This window comes from Arvicola amphibius, chromosome 4 (genome assembly GCF_903992535.2).
Source record: "Arvicola amphibius chromosome 4, mArvAmp1.2, whole genome shotgun sequence".
In the NCBI taxonomy this organism is placed as follows: domain Eukaryota; kingdom Metazoa; phylum Chordata; class Mammalia; order Rodentia; family Cricetidae; genus Arvicola; species Arvicola amphibius.
This window is the reverse complement of record NC_052050.1, coordinates 21,697,356-21,713,125: the sequence shown is the minus strand read 5'-3', so window position 1 is coordinate 21,713,125 and position 15,770 is coordinate 21,697,356. Positions and strand designations below refer to the sequence as shown.

Sequence of the window (15,770 nt, the reverse complement as noted above, 5' to 3'; positions counted from 1 at the left end):
TATATTACTGTGTTAAGTGAAGTAAACAAGATTGCGAATGGCAAGAATTAAATATGAACATTAGAATAAAAAAATGACATGAGCATAACAGGGGAGAAGAGGAGACCTGAGCGGGGCAGCAGAGAGTGTACAGAGGGCACTATGCTGACAGTAGTGTGATCAGAGTGTGCTTTGCACAGAGAGAAAGATTTCACAGTCTAATATATTTTTTTGAAAAATTAATATATGCTAATAAAAATTTATCTTTTCTACAATTCAGAAACAATACATGTGAGGTTTTTAAATAGTTCACAAATAGTAGCAAAAAAAATGATTAAGAATAATTTAGTCAACTCTAGGCCAGACATTTGTCACCTCAACTCTTTTTTTTGTTTGTTTGTTTTTCGAGACAGGGTTTCCCTGTAGTTTCTAGAGTCTGTCCTGGAGCTAGCTCTTGTAGACCAGGCTGGCCTCGAACTCAGAGATCCACCTGCTTCTGCCTCCCGAGTGCTGGGATTAAAGGCATGCACCACCACCGCCCGGCTCACCTCGACTCTTTTAGAAGTGATATTTATGTAATGTGTTCAGAAGGTGTGGAGGGCTCTATAAACTTAAATTATTCTCTTTCTTTGCTTAAAATAATATCAGATCATTTTATTATGGTTTATTTAATATGTAAATTCTATAGCATTCATGAAGTGTGACTAAAAATATGTAAAGGAATAAACATTTCAAAGAAGAATCAGATGAACAGCTATCCAGATAATTACACACCCAACAGAATCATATCTACTTCCCCAAAGTGCCATATATGGCTTTTATCACATCTTTAACTTAATTTACTCAAACTTCAACAAGCTGCCATTTTCTAGAGAGAAAACACACACATAGATTGTGTCAAATTCATTCATGGAGAGATTACAGGCCAATGAGGAAAAGAAAGAATAGATTGTAACAGTGAGGGTTCCACAATCATAAGCTGAGGCTGAGTGGAGAAGCCAATTATAATTTTTATTTGCAAAAAGATAAAGACCCGAAAGGTGGCACCACCGGTTGAAAAGAAAAGTTGGTATCATCTCTCCTTGAAGAAAAAGAGGATGTCATTTAAAAAATGGAATTTTATTTTCCACCTGATCAACAACAAGAACATGTTTATTTTACAATACTCTCTCCATCGTAACATTGTTTATTCAACTTCTGACTGTATGTGCACCTTAAAATGATTTAATTTAAGTAAATTTATAGGCTTGCATCATTAGGCACCATTTCAACACATCTTAAACCCATTACTGCATACAGAGAAAGGCAATAGATGAAGAAAATAAAGACAGAGGATTACTAAATGAGATAGAAAGACAGAAGAACAGAAAGGAGGGCAAAAGGAAAAAGACAAAAAGGCAGGGAAAGAACATGGACCTAGGAGCACTGAATCTGCTCTCTGTCGGCAGTTCCATGCTTGTTCTGGCTGCCTTGGCTGAATCATTGTATAACAGAAATCTCAATATGATTCTCCTAGTAAGAGCCTCGGGACAGGAGAAATCAGGGCCTACACACACACACACACACACACACACACACACACACACACACACTTTGATATATTCTCACTCTAATGTATTTCCACTTCCACGTTGGTTCTCTAGTTTGCCTAATACGGAATATACTGTGCCAGATACCTTTATGCCAGGTGCCTTTGAGACACGCCAGTGAAGGAACCAGTAAGAAACAGATGCCTTGCCTAATCTGAAGAGAGGATTTTGTGTGTAAAAGAACAGACACTGAACCAGCCTATCACTGTGAATGTAACAACATCATCACGAAGGCATTTCATCAGCAAAGGACTGTTGCAGATACTCCTTACACTGTGTGAAGATGTGTCACTGTGGTTGGTTTATAAAGACCTGAAAGGCAAGTAGCTACGCAGGAATAGGTAGGGCAGTACTTCTGGGTACAGAGATATCTCAGGGAAGAAAAATGGCAATGTCACCAGCTTGACACAGAAGTCGCAGGACATGCAGGAGGAGAGAAAGTTCATGGGCCATGTGACAGCACTTAGATTAATAGAAATGTGTTAATTTAATGTATAAGATCTAGTTATAAACAAGCCTAAGCTAAGATTAAGCATTCATAATAAGGAAAAAGTCTCGTTGTTGTCTGTGGTTTTTGTTTTTTATTTTTGATTTTTTGTTTTTGTTGTGAGCAGGCAGCCCTGTCTGGGTCCGGTGGCAGCCCAGACCATAAATTATTTCTCTGGACCAGAGTGGAAGTGGGGGAATAAAGGCACAACTCACATGGCTTTATCGGGAGGGAGATTCTCCATGATCCCTCATGATCCTGAGTTCATGTCCTGAAAAATGTCTCCTCATTTATTCTCCAAACAATCTTTATACCAAAACATAAACTGATGGGGAAATTCATTAGCATTCTGTTTCCTATGGCTGCTCTGTCATGTCTTCCCAGTCAGTAAGCTAGCTCAGTCAGGTAGGCTTGAATTAACATCTCTATTCAAGCATCCTTCAAATTACATAGAAGGAGCAAAACAATATCCTGACTCTTTGTCAAGTTAGCGACAGCTTGTCTGAAAGGTATGTGACCACTTCAGGTACCAACTATGGCTTGAGAGCCTGGTTGCCATAACATGTAAAAATATGGACCTACAAAGCCCAAAGAAAAATCCACCTACAAAGGAGAGACAAAATGTAGACAGACATACTCACTATCCATCCCAAGACAGCAAGAGCTGCCACATGACCAGGTGATGACCAAGGACACAGTGAGACTGGTTGTGCCATACCATTCCCTTTATTGAAAGTTTTCCTACAAGTTATTCTGGAGGAAGAATCAGATTAAACTTTCCAATGATGCATATCATTGAGAAGCACTTTCTTATGAAACATGTACTGAATATGGAAATGGGGTAAGCATTATCAAGGAAAAGTCTGCTGATTGGTTCAAACCTAGAAGGCCTGACATATAAAAGGTCCAGGATGCAGGAACTCGCCATATTGTAGAAAACTACCCAGTTGACAGGAACTGTACAATCACTCCTGACACCATGACCAACTCCTGCTGCTCTCCTTGCTGCCAGCATTCTTGCTGCAGTTCTGCCTGCTGTAAGCCAGCATGTGTGACCAGCTGCTTTCCACCCTGCTGCCAGCCCAGCTGCTGTGAAACCACCTGCTGCAAGACCACCTGCTGTAAGCCAACCTGTGTGACCAGCTGCTGCTGCACACCCTGCTGCAAGCCCAGCTGCTGTGAGACCACCTGCTGCAAGACCACCTGCTGTAAGCCAACCTGTGTGACCAGCTGCTGCTGTCCACCCTGCTGCAAGCCCAGCTGCTGTGAAACCACCTGCTGCAAGACCACCTGCTGTAAGCCAACCTGTGTGACCAGCTGCTGCTGTCCACCCTGCTGCAAGCCCAGCTGCTGTGAAACCACCTGCTGCAAGACCACCTGCTGTAAGCCAACCTGTGTGACCAGCTGCTGCTGTCCACCCTGCTGCAAGCCCAGCTGCTGTGAGACCACCTGCTGCAAGACCACCTGCTGTAAGCCAACCTGTGTGACCAGCTGTTGCTGTCCACCCTGCTGCAAGCCCAGCTGCTGTGAGACCACCTGCTGCAAGACCACCTGCTGTAAGCCAACCTGTGTGACCAGCTGCTGCTGTCCACCCTGCTGCAAGCCCAGCTGCTGTGAAACCACCTGCTGCAAGACCACCTGCTGTAAGCCAACCTGTGTGACCAGCTGCTGCTGTCCACCCTGCTGCAAGCCCAGCTGCTGTGAGACCACCTGCTGCAAGACCACCTGCTGTAAGCCAACCTGTGTGACCAGCTGCTGCTGTCCACCCTGCTGCCAGCCCAGCTGCTGTGAGACCACCTGCTGCAAGACCACCTGCTGTAAGCCAACCTGTGTGACCAGCTGCTGCTGTTCACCCTGCTGCTGTCCACCCTGCTGCAAGCCCAGCTGCTGTGAGACCACCTGCTGCAAGACCACCTGCTGTAAACCAACCTGTGTGACAAGCTGCTGCTGTCCACCCTGCTGCAAGCCCAGCTGCTGCAAGACCACCTGCTGTAAGCCAACCTGTGTGACCAGCTGTTGCTGCACACCCTGCTGCCAACCCAGCTGTTGTGAAATCTGCTACTGCCATCCCTTCTGCTGTGAGTCCTGCTGCTGTGAGTCCTGCTGCTGCCAGCCCTGCTGCTGCCAGCCCTGCTGTTGTGAGTCCTGCTGCTGCCCAACATGCTGTTAAAACACCTACTACTAGGCCACCTGCTCTAAACCAATGCATGAGACCATCTGGGCCCTCTAGTTCAGCTGCTGGGAGTCCAGCTACTGCAGGCCTACTGCTCACCAACTTTCCAACTGAACAATGCCCAGACAACTGTCCTTGTGTCACACCAGTCTTGCCATGTGGGCAGAAGCTCCCATCGTCCTCTGAGGCTATGACCACGTCAGAAGACTATGAGTCACCTTGATGGATGCAAGTCCACTCACTCTCACTCTCCTTTCTCTCTGTATGGAGCCCTGTCTGCAGCTTCTCTTCTGAGCCCAGATCTTCATCTTCCCCTCTGAACAACTGAGAAAAAAACTTTAAATAAAATTATCAAAAATGTATGGGAACTTAATAAATTATGGACCGTTATTCATTCCATGTTGTCAGTCATCACTACACTTTGATAAATTACTTGATAGTAAGTAGAGTCATGAGCGCCAAAGACTTTTTATTGTGCAATATAATGAAGTCCCTCTCTCTCTCTCCCTTCCTCTCTCTCTCTCCCTTCCTCTCTCTCTCCCTCCCTCTCTCTCTCTCCCTCCCTCCCCCCCCCTCTCTCTCCTTTTCTCTCTCACTTGAGCACACAGTGTTGTTACAATTCCTTTCCAGCAGGGAACATAAACAGCATCTACTCCTCCTAAGGTCCCACCCACAAACCAAAGTAGAGTCCCACAAAAGTTATCTCTGAGGAGCCAGTGAGTTTATTGGGCTTCCTTACACAGCATAGATGATGGGTTGCTTACAGGAACATGGATGTGCCTCCCTGGAAAGGCTACAATAGAATGTCTTTATATAGTAAGGAATAGAGATTTCCCAAAGCTGCATAGATAAAGATCCATCTCTAATCTTCTCTGGACCCTCCCCAAGACCACCCACAGTTGGAGCAGAGGTGCATACCACTGGTGGTAGGGGACAGCTGGATACTCTGACGTAAGACTCCTGATGCTGCCACCTCCCTGTGAGGGATGTAAACAGTAACTAATTCCTGCTGGACTGTCTTTTACAAAGGGCCACAGCTCCAAGATGGCACTTGTTTGGCTCAGAGGACAGTACTGTGTCACACACATGAACGTGCATGCGCGTGCATGCACACGTACACACATGCACACAAACACACTTTACCCAATAACTTCTTTCATCTCTGGAATAATTGGAAGTTAACTGGCAATGGTTACTGGCTCCATGTGTCTCTTACCCCGTTCCCTTGAAAAGTTTCCCTATGGTTCTTACCCCAAGCCCTGGAAAATCCTTCCTGTGGTTTTCTTCCCTGATTCTGACTCAGAAACTTATTTGAATGGAATCACGCAGCACTGGTCTTTCTGCTGTGCTTTTCCATCCATTTACTGCTGATGCGTGCTTGTCTTGTTTGCACATCTTGACTATTGTTACCAGAATGAGCATAAACATAGGAGTTTATGCTTTCTGTTACTGACCTGAGGTGACCTGTGAAAATTAGTTTGCCATTCTCTTGAGCAAGAAAACCCGCCAATACTTGCAATTCAAGAGCTTCAAATGGACACCCACAAAACTGACTGGTGATAAAAGGTGACACTGGTAACTGTGGCTATGTCAAACAGTGGAGATTGACCTGATGTCATTGATCTATAGAGAATAGTACATTTCTGCTGTTCAAGTTTAAAAATAAAAAGAGTAATGTTAATCTCAAGGAATTCCATGTAGATTCTCAGCTCATTAATTATATCTAGGTGAACAAACTGCATAAGATAGGCCATGGTACATACTAAGTTCACAGAATAACTTGACATTCTCCCTTAAAAAGAAATACCGTGAACCCCTCCCACACCTTGCTGGGATTTTGTCTGGCTTGATATTAGGCAGATCTTGCAAATAGAGAAAGTTGACTTTCTTTACGGATAAGGGTGCTGAGACCCTACCCATGCTCCAGTACATGGCCCACTCTCCAGCACATGCAAGCAACACTAAATGGTTTCAATGGGTATTAAATTTAAAAAGCTTACTAAACACTGATAAAAGAAAAACGTAGATGAGTAATAATTACTTGTAGAAAAACAACAATGAAGTTCAAAGCCCCTACTCACTGTCTAAACTCCCGTTTCTCCATTAATCTTCATAATGACCTCATTCTTAGTTTGCATGGGAACTGGTTTAACAATCACTACTGCCCTATTTTCCTTGGCTCTAGAAAAGAACAAATTTCATCCAGAGCTTCATGGGTTGTTTTCTTGTCAGTCAGCATGGAGAATGGTGTCAGGTATGCATAGTGGAACATGTACCAAGATAGGAACAAATACAGTGACTGTGATGGATGAGCAGAGGGAAAAAGACTACCCCAGCATTGGGCAGGTGGAGGCTTCCTGTTGAGATTGTGGGGGTGGGAAAGAAATTAAGGAAAGAAGGGAAGGAAAAAGAAAAGGAGGGACAAAGGATGGGCAGGATAGTTGGAGGGAGGGAGAGACGGAGAGAGACAAGGGAGGAAAAAAAGGAAGGGTTTTGCAGTTTCTGTTATCTAATAAAACATTAAATATATGTTTCTCATATAGCCTTTATTATTTTGAAGCAAGGCCCATCTGTTCCTAATTCCTCTAGGATCTCTGTTATTAAAACATGTTGAACTTCATCAAATGCCTCTTCTGTACCTTTTCTGAATTATCATGATATTTCTAGCCTTAAGGTTATAGAATGAATTATACTTATTTGTTTGCATTTGAACCAATCTTGCATTCCTTGAATGAAATATACCTGGTCTTGGTTGTTATTGTTACTGATGATATTGTTATTTTTGAGAAAGGGTCTCACTAGGTAGACCAGTCTGACCAAAACTCACTATGATCCTCTTGCGTCTGCCTCCCAAGTACTGGGAATAAAGGCATGTGCCACCATGCCTTGCTAAACCTTCTTATTCATGATATATGATGTTTTTAACATAATCTAGAGTTCAGTTTGCAAGGGAAGGGGAATAAGTGTCAGCGTATTGTGTTTATGTTCTTAAAAAATAGGTCTATCATTTTCTTATACATTGTTCCTCTCTGGGTTTTATATCAGGATACTACTGGTTTCATGAGATGAATTTGGTACCATTTCTTCCCTTTAAAGTTCATAAAAGTTTGAAAAATATTGCTTCAAGGTAGTTCCTGAGATCTGATAACATTTGGCAGTGCCTATGTTCTGGCTTTTCTTTGTAAGAAGATCTTTAATTACTGTATCAATATCATTGTTCATTTTGGAACTGTGCTGTCTTTATTTTAGTAAATTTATCCATTATGTCTAAATTTTCCAGATTTGGAGGAAATAGTTATTGCAGTATGTAGTAATGATATGTATTTCACAGGGGTCTACAGTAACTTCTCCTTTCTTTTATTTGACATTCGCATTCTTCATTTTATTAATTGGTCCCTATGTTTATCAATCTTGTTAATCTTTTCAAGGAACCAGCTCTTTGTTGGTTGATTATTCTTTTAGTCTCTAGCTCATTAATTTCTGCACTACTTTTTGTTATTACTTGCTAAATACTAAGCTTTAGATTAGCTGCTTGTTGTATTCCTAGAGTGTAAAGGTGCATCATTAAGTTGTTTGTTTAAGACTTCTCTGAAGTTTTGTGTGTGGGAACACTTGTAGCTGTAACTTTTGTGAATGCTTTAAATATTCCCCAGAATAGGTGATATACTGTATATTGATTCTCATTTGAGTCTAATAAATTTTTATTTCTTCCTTATTTCTTCAATGACCCACCTCTTCACTCAAAAGCAAGCCTCTAATTATTCATGAAGTTTCTGTGCATGCTCTTGCTATTGGTTTCTCCTTTTATTCCACTGCACAATGGAAGGATACAAGACATTGTCTCCTTTGTGTATCTATTAACACTTGCTTTGTAGATTATGATATGACAAATGTTTGGAAAGATTCCATGTGCTGATGAAAAGAATGTAAATTCCTTATGTGTGCAGTGGGATATTCTGTATATATCTATTAAGTCCAGTTGACATATGATAGAATTGAACCTTAAAGCTTTTTTGCTGAGGTTTACTCTGATATTCTATGATATTGTGCTAAAATATGAGAGTGGGGCCCTAAACTCTCCAAATCATCATTGTATTGGTAACATTTTCTCTTAAACCTGTAATGAGACAACCTCTGCTCTTGTTGTCTATTATGCATAGTCTCAGTCAGTGCAGCAAGACAAGAGATAGATATCAAAGGGTCAGCACTACGAAAGAAGGAAGCAAATTTATGTCTGTTCAGAGGCTACATGATTTGATTATTAAAAGGCTTTACAGACTCTAGAGGAAACTCTTGTGTTTAGCAAGCACTCTTATATGTAAGACACAAACCAACAAACAAAAACAGTAGTTTACACAGTAATAATGACCCCACTGTGAAAAAAGATAAGAAAACCATTCCATTCAGGATAGGTCACCACAAATAAAGTTCTTACCAATGACCTTCAACAAGGATGTGAAGGACTATTGCAATGAAACTTTGAAGAAAATATCAAGTGATGCAGAAACCTTCCATGAAGAAAACACTTCAGGACATGGACATGGGCAATAAGATTCTCAACAGCAGATAAGACAATAATGGCAACAAATGACAGATATAATTGCATCAAATTAAATAGATTCTTCACTAATAAAGACATAATGAACCAAGTAAAAAGCAGGCAACATAGTGGAAACATGTAAGAAACACCCATTCCCAATTATTCATCAGGGGATTCACATCCAGAATATAAAATAACTTTAAAAATTAAAAACAAAATTGAAAGTAACCAAATCCATAAATGGAGAAATAATCTTAAATTCTCAAAAAGTAGTAAAAAATTTCCAGTAAATTAATGAAAAAATAAAAATATAAATATTATTCAGGGAAATGCAAATCAAAACTGCCTATTTAAATTCCATCTCACCTAGTCAGCAAGGCTGCCATCAAGGAAACAAACAATAAATGCTTAGGATATATTGAGAGGAAAAACTTTCTATTTTTGATGAGAATGTAAACTGACATAATACTTATGAAAACCAGTTTGAAGTTTCCTCAAAAATCTAAAATCAAACTGCTACTCTTCTGTGTGCACACAAAGACACCAAAGCCGGTATACAATCAAGAAATCTGCCACCATGGCCATCAAGCGACTATTACTTTAGTCAGTTTTTTTATTTATTTTTATTTTTTTTGGTTTTTCGAGACAGGGTTTCTCTGCAGCTTTAGAGCCTGTCCTGGAACTAGCTCTTGGCATCAACAGATTTCATGAATAGTTCAATATATAAATGAGTGAAATCACTCTGCCTTAAAGACAGAAATAATTATTTTGCATGCAAACTGTGGGAATTGAGTTACCATGTTAAGTGAAGTAAACAAGATTCAGAATGGTAATATTGATTATGGAAATTAGAGGGAAAATGACACGAGCATAACAGGGGAGAAAAGCAGACCTGAGTGAGGCAGCAGAGAGTGTACAGAGGGCTTTATGCTGACAGTAGTGTGATCAGAGTGTGCTATGCACAGGGAGGAAGTTGTCACAGTCTACTATATTCTCTTGTAAAATTAACATATGTTAATAAAAACTCATCCTTTCAACATTTCAGAAGTAATACTTGTGAGGTTTTTAATTAGTACACAAAAGGTATCAAAAATTAGTTATCTAAGAATAATCTAGTCAACTACAGGCCAAACATTTGTCACCTTGACCACTTTAGAAGGTGTTACATTTTTATAATGTGTCAGAGCGTGTGGAGGGCTCTGCAACCTGAAATTATTCCCTCTCTTTTGCTTCAAAATCAGGCAGGGAGCAGAGCAGAGAAAAATGTAGAGCTCAATAAAAATCAATAAAAAGACCTTACAACAGCAAGACCTTAACAACTAAATATGGATGAAGCAGAGGAAATGACCTAAAAAAATAACTTGAAGAGACTGTTTGAAACTCTTAAAGAATAAATGAGAAATTCCCTTACAGAAATGGAGGAAAAGACAAACAAAAAAATTGTAAGACATCAACAAATCACTTAAAGAAAACTGAGAAAAAGAAATCAAACATATGAAAGGAACTACTCAGGACTTGAAAATGGAAATAGAAACAATAAAGAAAACAAAAGCTGAGGGAATTATAGAAACAGAAATCAGGAGAAAACAATCAGGAACCACAAACACAACCATGAACAGAAGAATACAAGAAATGAAAGAGAGAATCTCAAGCACTGAAGATACAATAGAGGAAATAGACTCATCAGTTAAAGAAAACATTAACTCTAACAAAAGCTTAACCCAAAAATATGCAGGAAATATGAGATACCATGTAAAGAACAAATCTAAGAATAATAGATATAGAAGGAGAAGTTCAACTCAAAAGCACAGAAAATATATTTAACAAAATCATAGAAGAAAACTTTCCCAACCTAAAGTGATAAGCCTCTGAAGATACAAGAAGTTTACAGAACACCAAATAGACTGGATCAAAAAAAAAGTCCTCTCACCATATAATAATCAAAACACTAAACATACAGAGCAAAGAGAGAATATTAAGAGTTGCAAAGGAAATAGGCCAAGTAACATATAAAGGTAGACCTATCAGAATTACACTTGAATTCTCATTGGAGACAGTGTAAGACAGAAGGTTGTGGTCAAGCATTATGCAGATATTAAGAGGCCAGGAATGCCAGCCCAGACAAATATACCCAGCAAATTTTTCAATCACCATAGAAGGACAAAACAAGATATTCCAGGACAAACCAGATTTAACTAATACCTAGCCACAAACCCAGTCCTACACAAAATACTAGAAGGAAAACTCCAACCCAAGGAAGTTGGCTACACCAACAAAAACACAGACAATTAATGGTCTCATAGCAGCAAATCCCAAAGAAGGGAAAAATACACAAATTAACATCACCAACAATAAAAACTAAATTGACAGTAGATAGCAATCATTGGTAATTAATATCCCTTAATGTAAAAGGACTCAACTTACCTATAAAAAGGCACAGGCTAACAAATGGGATACAAAAACAGAATCCATCCTTCTTCTGCATACAAGAAATACATCTCAACCTCAAAGACAGTCATTGTCTAAGAGTAAAGTTTAGGGAAAATATACCAATCAAATGGACCTAAGAAACAACCTGGCATAGCTATCCTAATATATAACAAAATAGACTTCAAGCTAAAATCAGTCAAAAAAGACAAAGGAGGTCATTTCATATTAATCACAGGAAAATCTCATCAAGGGAAATATTAATACTGAACATCTATGCCCCAAATACAAAGGTACCCTCATATGTAAAAGAAACATTTCTGAAGCTTAAATCGTACATTAAACCCCACACACTAATAGTGGGATACTTCAACACTCCCCTCTCAACATTGGACAGGTCAGTCAGACAAAAATTGAAGAGAGAAATAAAAGAACTAACAGATGATATGAATCAAATGGACTTAACAGACATCTATAAAATATTACATCCAAACAGAAAAGAATATACCTTCTTCTCAGCACTTCATGGAACATTCTCAAAAATTGACCACATACTCAGTAACAAAACAAACCTCAACAAATACAAAAAAATTGGAATAACCCAATGTACCTTATCAGATCACCATGGTTTAAAACTAGAAGTCAACAGCAATACTAATTCCAGAAAACCCACAAACACATTGAAATTAAACAATGCTCACCTGAATAATCAATGAGTCAAGGAAGAAATAAAGGGAGAAATTAAAGACTTCCTAAAATTCAATGAAAATGAACACACAACATACCCAAATTGATGAGGCACAATGAAAGCAGTGGTAAGACAAATTTCATAGCACTAAATGCCTACATAAAGAAGCTTGAAAAATCCCACATTAGTGAATTAACAGAACATTTGAAAACTTTAGAACAAAAAGAAGCAAACTCACCCAAGAGAACTAGATGGCAGGAAATAATCAAAGTGAGAGCTGAAATCAACAAAATAGAAACAAACAAACAAACCAAAAAAAATACAAAGAATCAATTCGATAAAGAGTTGGTTCTTGCCGGGCAGTGGTGGTGCACGCCTTTAATCCCAGCACTTGGGAGGCAGAGGCAGGCGGATCTCTGAGTTCGAGGCCAGCCTGGTCTACAAGAGCTAGTTCCAGGATAGGCTCTAGAAACTACAGGAAACACTATCTCAAAAAACCAAAAAAAAAGAAGAGTTGGTTCTTATGAGGTTACAATTACCCTGATACTAAAACCACAGAAAGACATTACTAAGAAAGAGAATTACAAACAAATCTCACTAATGAACATTGATGCAAAAATACTAAATAAAATACTGGCAAATAGAATCCAAGAACACATCAGAACCATCATCCACCATAATCAAGTCAGCTTCATCCCAGAGATGCAGGGATGGTTCAACATACAAAAATCTGTCAACATAATGCACCATATAAACAAGCTGGAAATAAATACCACATGATCATCTCATTTGATGCCAAAAAAGCTTTTGACAAAATACAATATCCTTTCATTATACAGGTCTTGGAGAGAGCAGGATACAAGGAACATACCTAAACATAACAAAGGCAATATACAACAAGCCAACAGCCAACATCAATCTAAATGGAAACTCCCAGTGATCCCACTGAAATCAGGAACAAGAAAAGGTTGTCCACTCTCTTCATATCTATTTCAATATAGTTCTTGAGGTCCTAGCTAGAGCAATAAGATACCAAAAGGAGATCAAGGGTGTTATCCTAGGTTTTCTATCCTGCCCGGTTTCTACAGTCATTAAGTCCCAAAGAAATCACACAGAGGTCTACATTAATAATAAACTGATTGGCTCGGGCTTCTTATTAACTCTTATAACTTATATTAACCCATTATTCTTGTCTATGTTAGCCACGTGGCTCAGTACATTAATCAGCCAGGAAGTCATATCTTGCTTCTTCTGTGGCTGGGTCAGAACTGCACACTAGCACTTCCTTCTTCTCAAAATTCTCCTGTTCTCATTGACCCTCCTCTACTTCCTGTCTGGTTGTCCCTCCTATACTTCCTGCCTAACTACTGGCCAATCAGCATTTATTTGAAATATAATTGACAAAATATAGACCATTGTCCACACCACAAGGGGATACAAATCAGAAAAGAAGTCAAACACTCACTATTTGCTGATGATATGATAGTTTACATAAGCAATCCCAAAATTCTACCAAGGAACTTCTACAACTCACAAACAGTTTCAGTAATGTAGCAGAATATAAGATTAACTCAAAAAATAAGTAGCCCTCCTGTACACAGATGATAAAGAAGCTGGGGAAGAAATCAGAGAATCAACACCCTTCACAATAGCCACAAAAAGCATAAAATATCTCGGAATAACTCTAACCAAACAAGTGGAAGACTTGTATGACAAGAACTTTAAATCTTTGAAGAAAGAAATTGAAGAAGACACCAGAAAGTGGAAAGATCTCCCATGGTCTTAGGTAGGCAGAATTAACATAGTAAATATGGCAATCTCACCAAAAGCAATCTACAAATTCAATGCAATGCCCATCAAAATCCCAGTAAAATTCTTCATAGACCTTGAAAGAACAATATTCAACTTCATATGGAAAAGCAAAAAAAAAAAAAAAAAAAAAAGCAAAGCAAACTAGGACAGCCAAAACAATCCTGTACAATAAAAGAACTTCTGGAGGCATCAGAATCCCTGACTTCAAACTCTACTACAGAGCTACAGTACTGAAAACAGCCGGGTATTGGCATAAGAAGAGACAGGAGGGCCAACGAAACCAAACAGAAGAGCCAGATATTAATCCACACCTTCAAACACCTGATTTTTGACAAGGAAGCAAAAATATCAAATGGAAAAAAGCATATTTAACAAATGGTGCTGGCATGACTGGATATCAACATGTAGAAGAATGAAAAGAGACCCATATCTATCACCATGCAGAAAACTCAAGTCCAAATGGATCAAAAACCTCAACATAAAGCCAGTCATACAGAACATTATGTAAGAGAAAGTGGGAAGTATACTTGAACGCATTGGCACAGGAGACCACTTTCTAATTATAACCCCAGCAGCACGGACACTGAGAGAAAAAAATAATAAATGGGACCTCCTGAAACTGAAAAGCTTCTATAAAGCAAAGGGCACAGTCAACAAGACAAAATGACAGCCAACAGAATGAGAAACAATCTTCACTAATCCCACATCAGACAAAGGTCTGATTTATATACAAAGAACTCAAGAAATTGGTCACCAAAAGAACACATAATCCAATAAAAAAAAATGGAGTACAGACCTATACAGAGAACTTTCAACAGAGGAATCTAAAATGGCTGAAAGACACTTAAGAAAATGTTCATCATCCTTAGTCATCAGAGAAATGCAAATCAAAACAACTCTGAGATTCCATCTTACACCTGTAAGAATGGCCAAGATCAAAAACACTGATGACAAACTATGATGAAGAGGTTGTGGGGAAAGGGGAATGCTCCTGCATTGCTCATGGGAATGCAAGCTGGCAAAACCCCTTTGGAAGTCAGTGTGGTGATTTCTCAGAAAATTAGGAAACAACCTTCCTCAAGACCCAGTCATACCACTTTTGGGTATATATCCAAAGGATTATCAATCGTGCCGCAAGGACATGTGCTCAACTATGTTTGTAGCAGCTTTGTTTGTCATAGCTAGGTCCTGAAAACAACCTAAATGCCCCTTGACTAAAGAATGGATAAGGAAAATGTAGTACATTGGAATACTACAAAGCAGAAAAAAATAACATCTTGAATTTTGCAGGAAAATGGATGGAGCTAGAAAACATCATTTTGAGTGAGGTAACCCAGACACAAAGCTACAATTATAACATGTATTCACTCATAAGTGGTTTTTAAACATAAAGCAAAGAAAATCAGCCTACAAATAACAATCCCAGAGAACTTAGACAACAATGCAGACACTAAGAGAGACTTACATAGATCTAATCTACATGGGAAGTAGAAAAAGACAAGATCTCCTGAGTAATTTGGGAGCATGGGGACATTGGGGGAAGACTGAAAGGGAGAGGGGAAAGGCAGGGAGGGGAGCAGAGAGAAATGTAGAGCTCAATGCTAATCAATAAAAATATATTATGCTCAGTGACTGTTACCACATTTTTCCAGAGGAGAAAGAGTAAATACTAAAAATCTGATAGGTCATATGCTTTTGGACACTGGTTATCACAGGACAGAGAACTCCACGTGCATGATGCAAAACATTTCATAGTCACTCTGCTTCTTATCTCAAACTGTGAAGAAATTAAACTATAGTAAGGGTCTTATTTCTACAAAATGAAAAATAAGTGTTCCTATGAGTTATTCTGAAAGAAGAGTCAGATTAATCTTTCAAATGATGCATAGCATTGAGAAGCACTTCCTCATGAAACATGTACTGAATATGGAAATGGGGTCAACAACATCAAGGAAAATCTTGCTGATTGGTTCAAACCTTGAAGACCTGACATATAAAAGGTCCAGAATGCAAGAACTCTCCATATTGTAGAAAACTCACCTCTTAACAGAAACCCTCCAGCTATATCTGACACC

The 15,770-nt window shown here is 39.1% G+C and overlaps 1 protein-coding gene across 1 annotated transcript; it reads left to right on the top strand.

The window, feature by feature from the left end:
- The first annotated feature begins 3,034 nt into the window (after window positions 1-3,034).
- LOC119811400 (keratin-associated protein 9-1-like) lies at window positions 3,035-4,451 on the top strand. The gene is made up of 2 exons (XM_038325340.2): window positions 3,035-4,133; window positions 4,378-4,451. Exons 1-2 carry the CDS (start codon window positions 3,035-3,037, stop codon window positions 4,449-4,451), a joined length of 1,173 nt encoding a protein of 390 aa, XP_038181268.2.
- The last annotated feature ends 11,319 nt before the right edge of the window (window positions 4,452-15,770 follow it).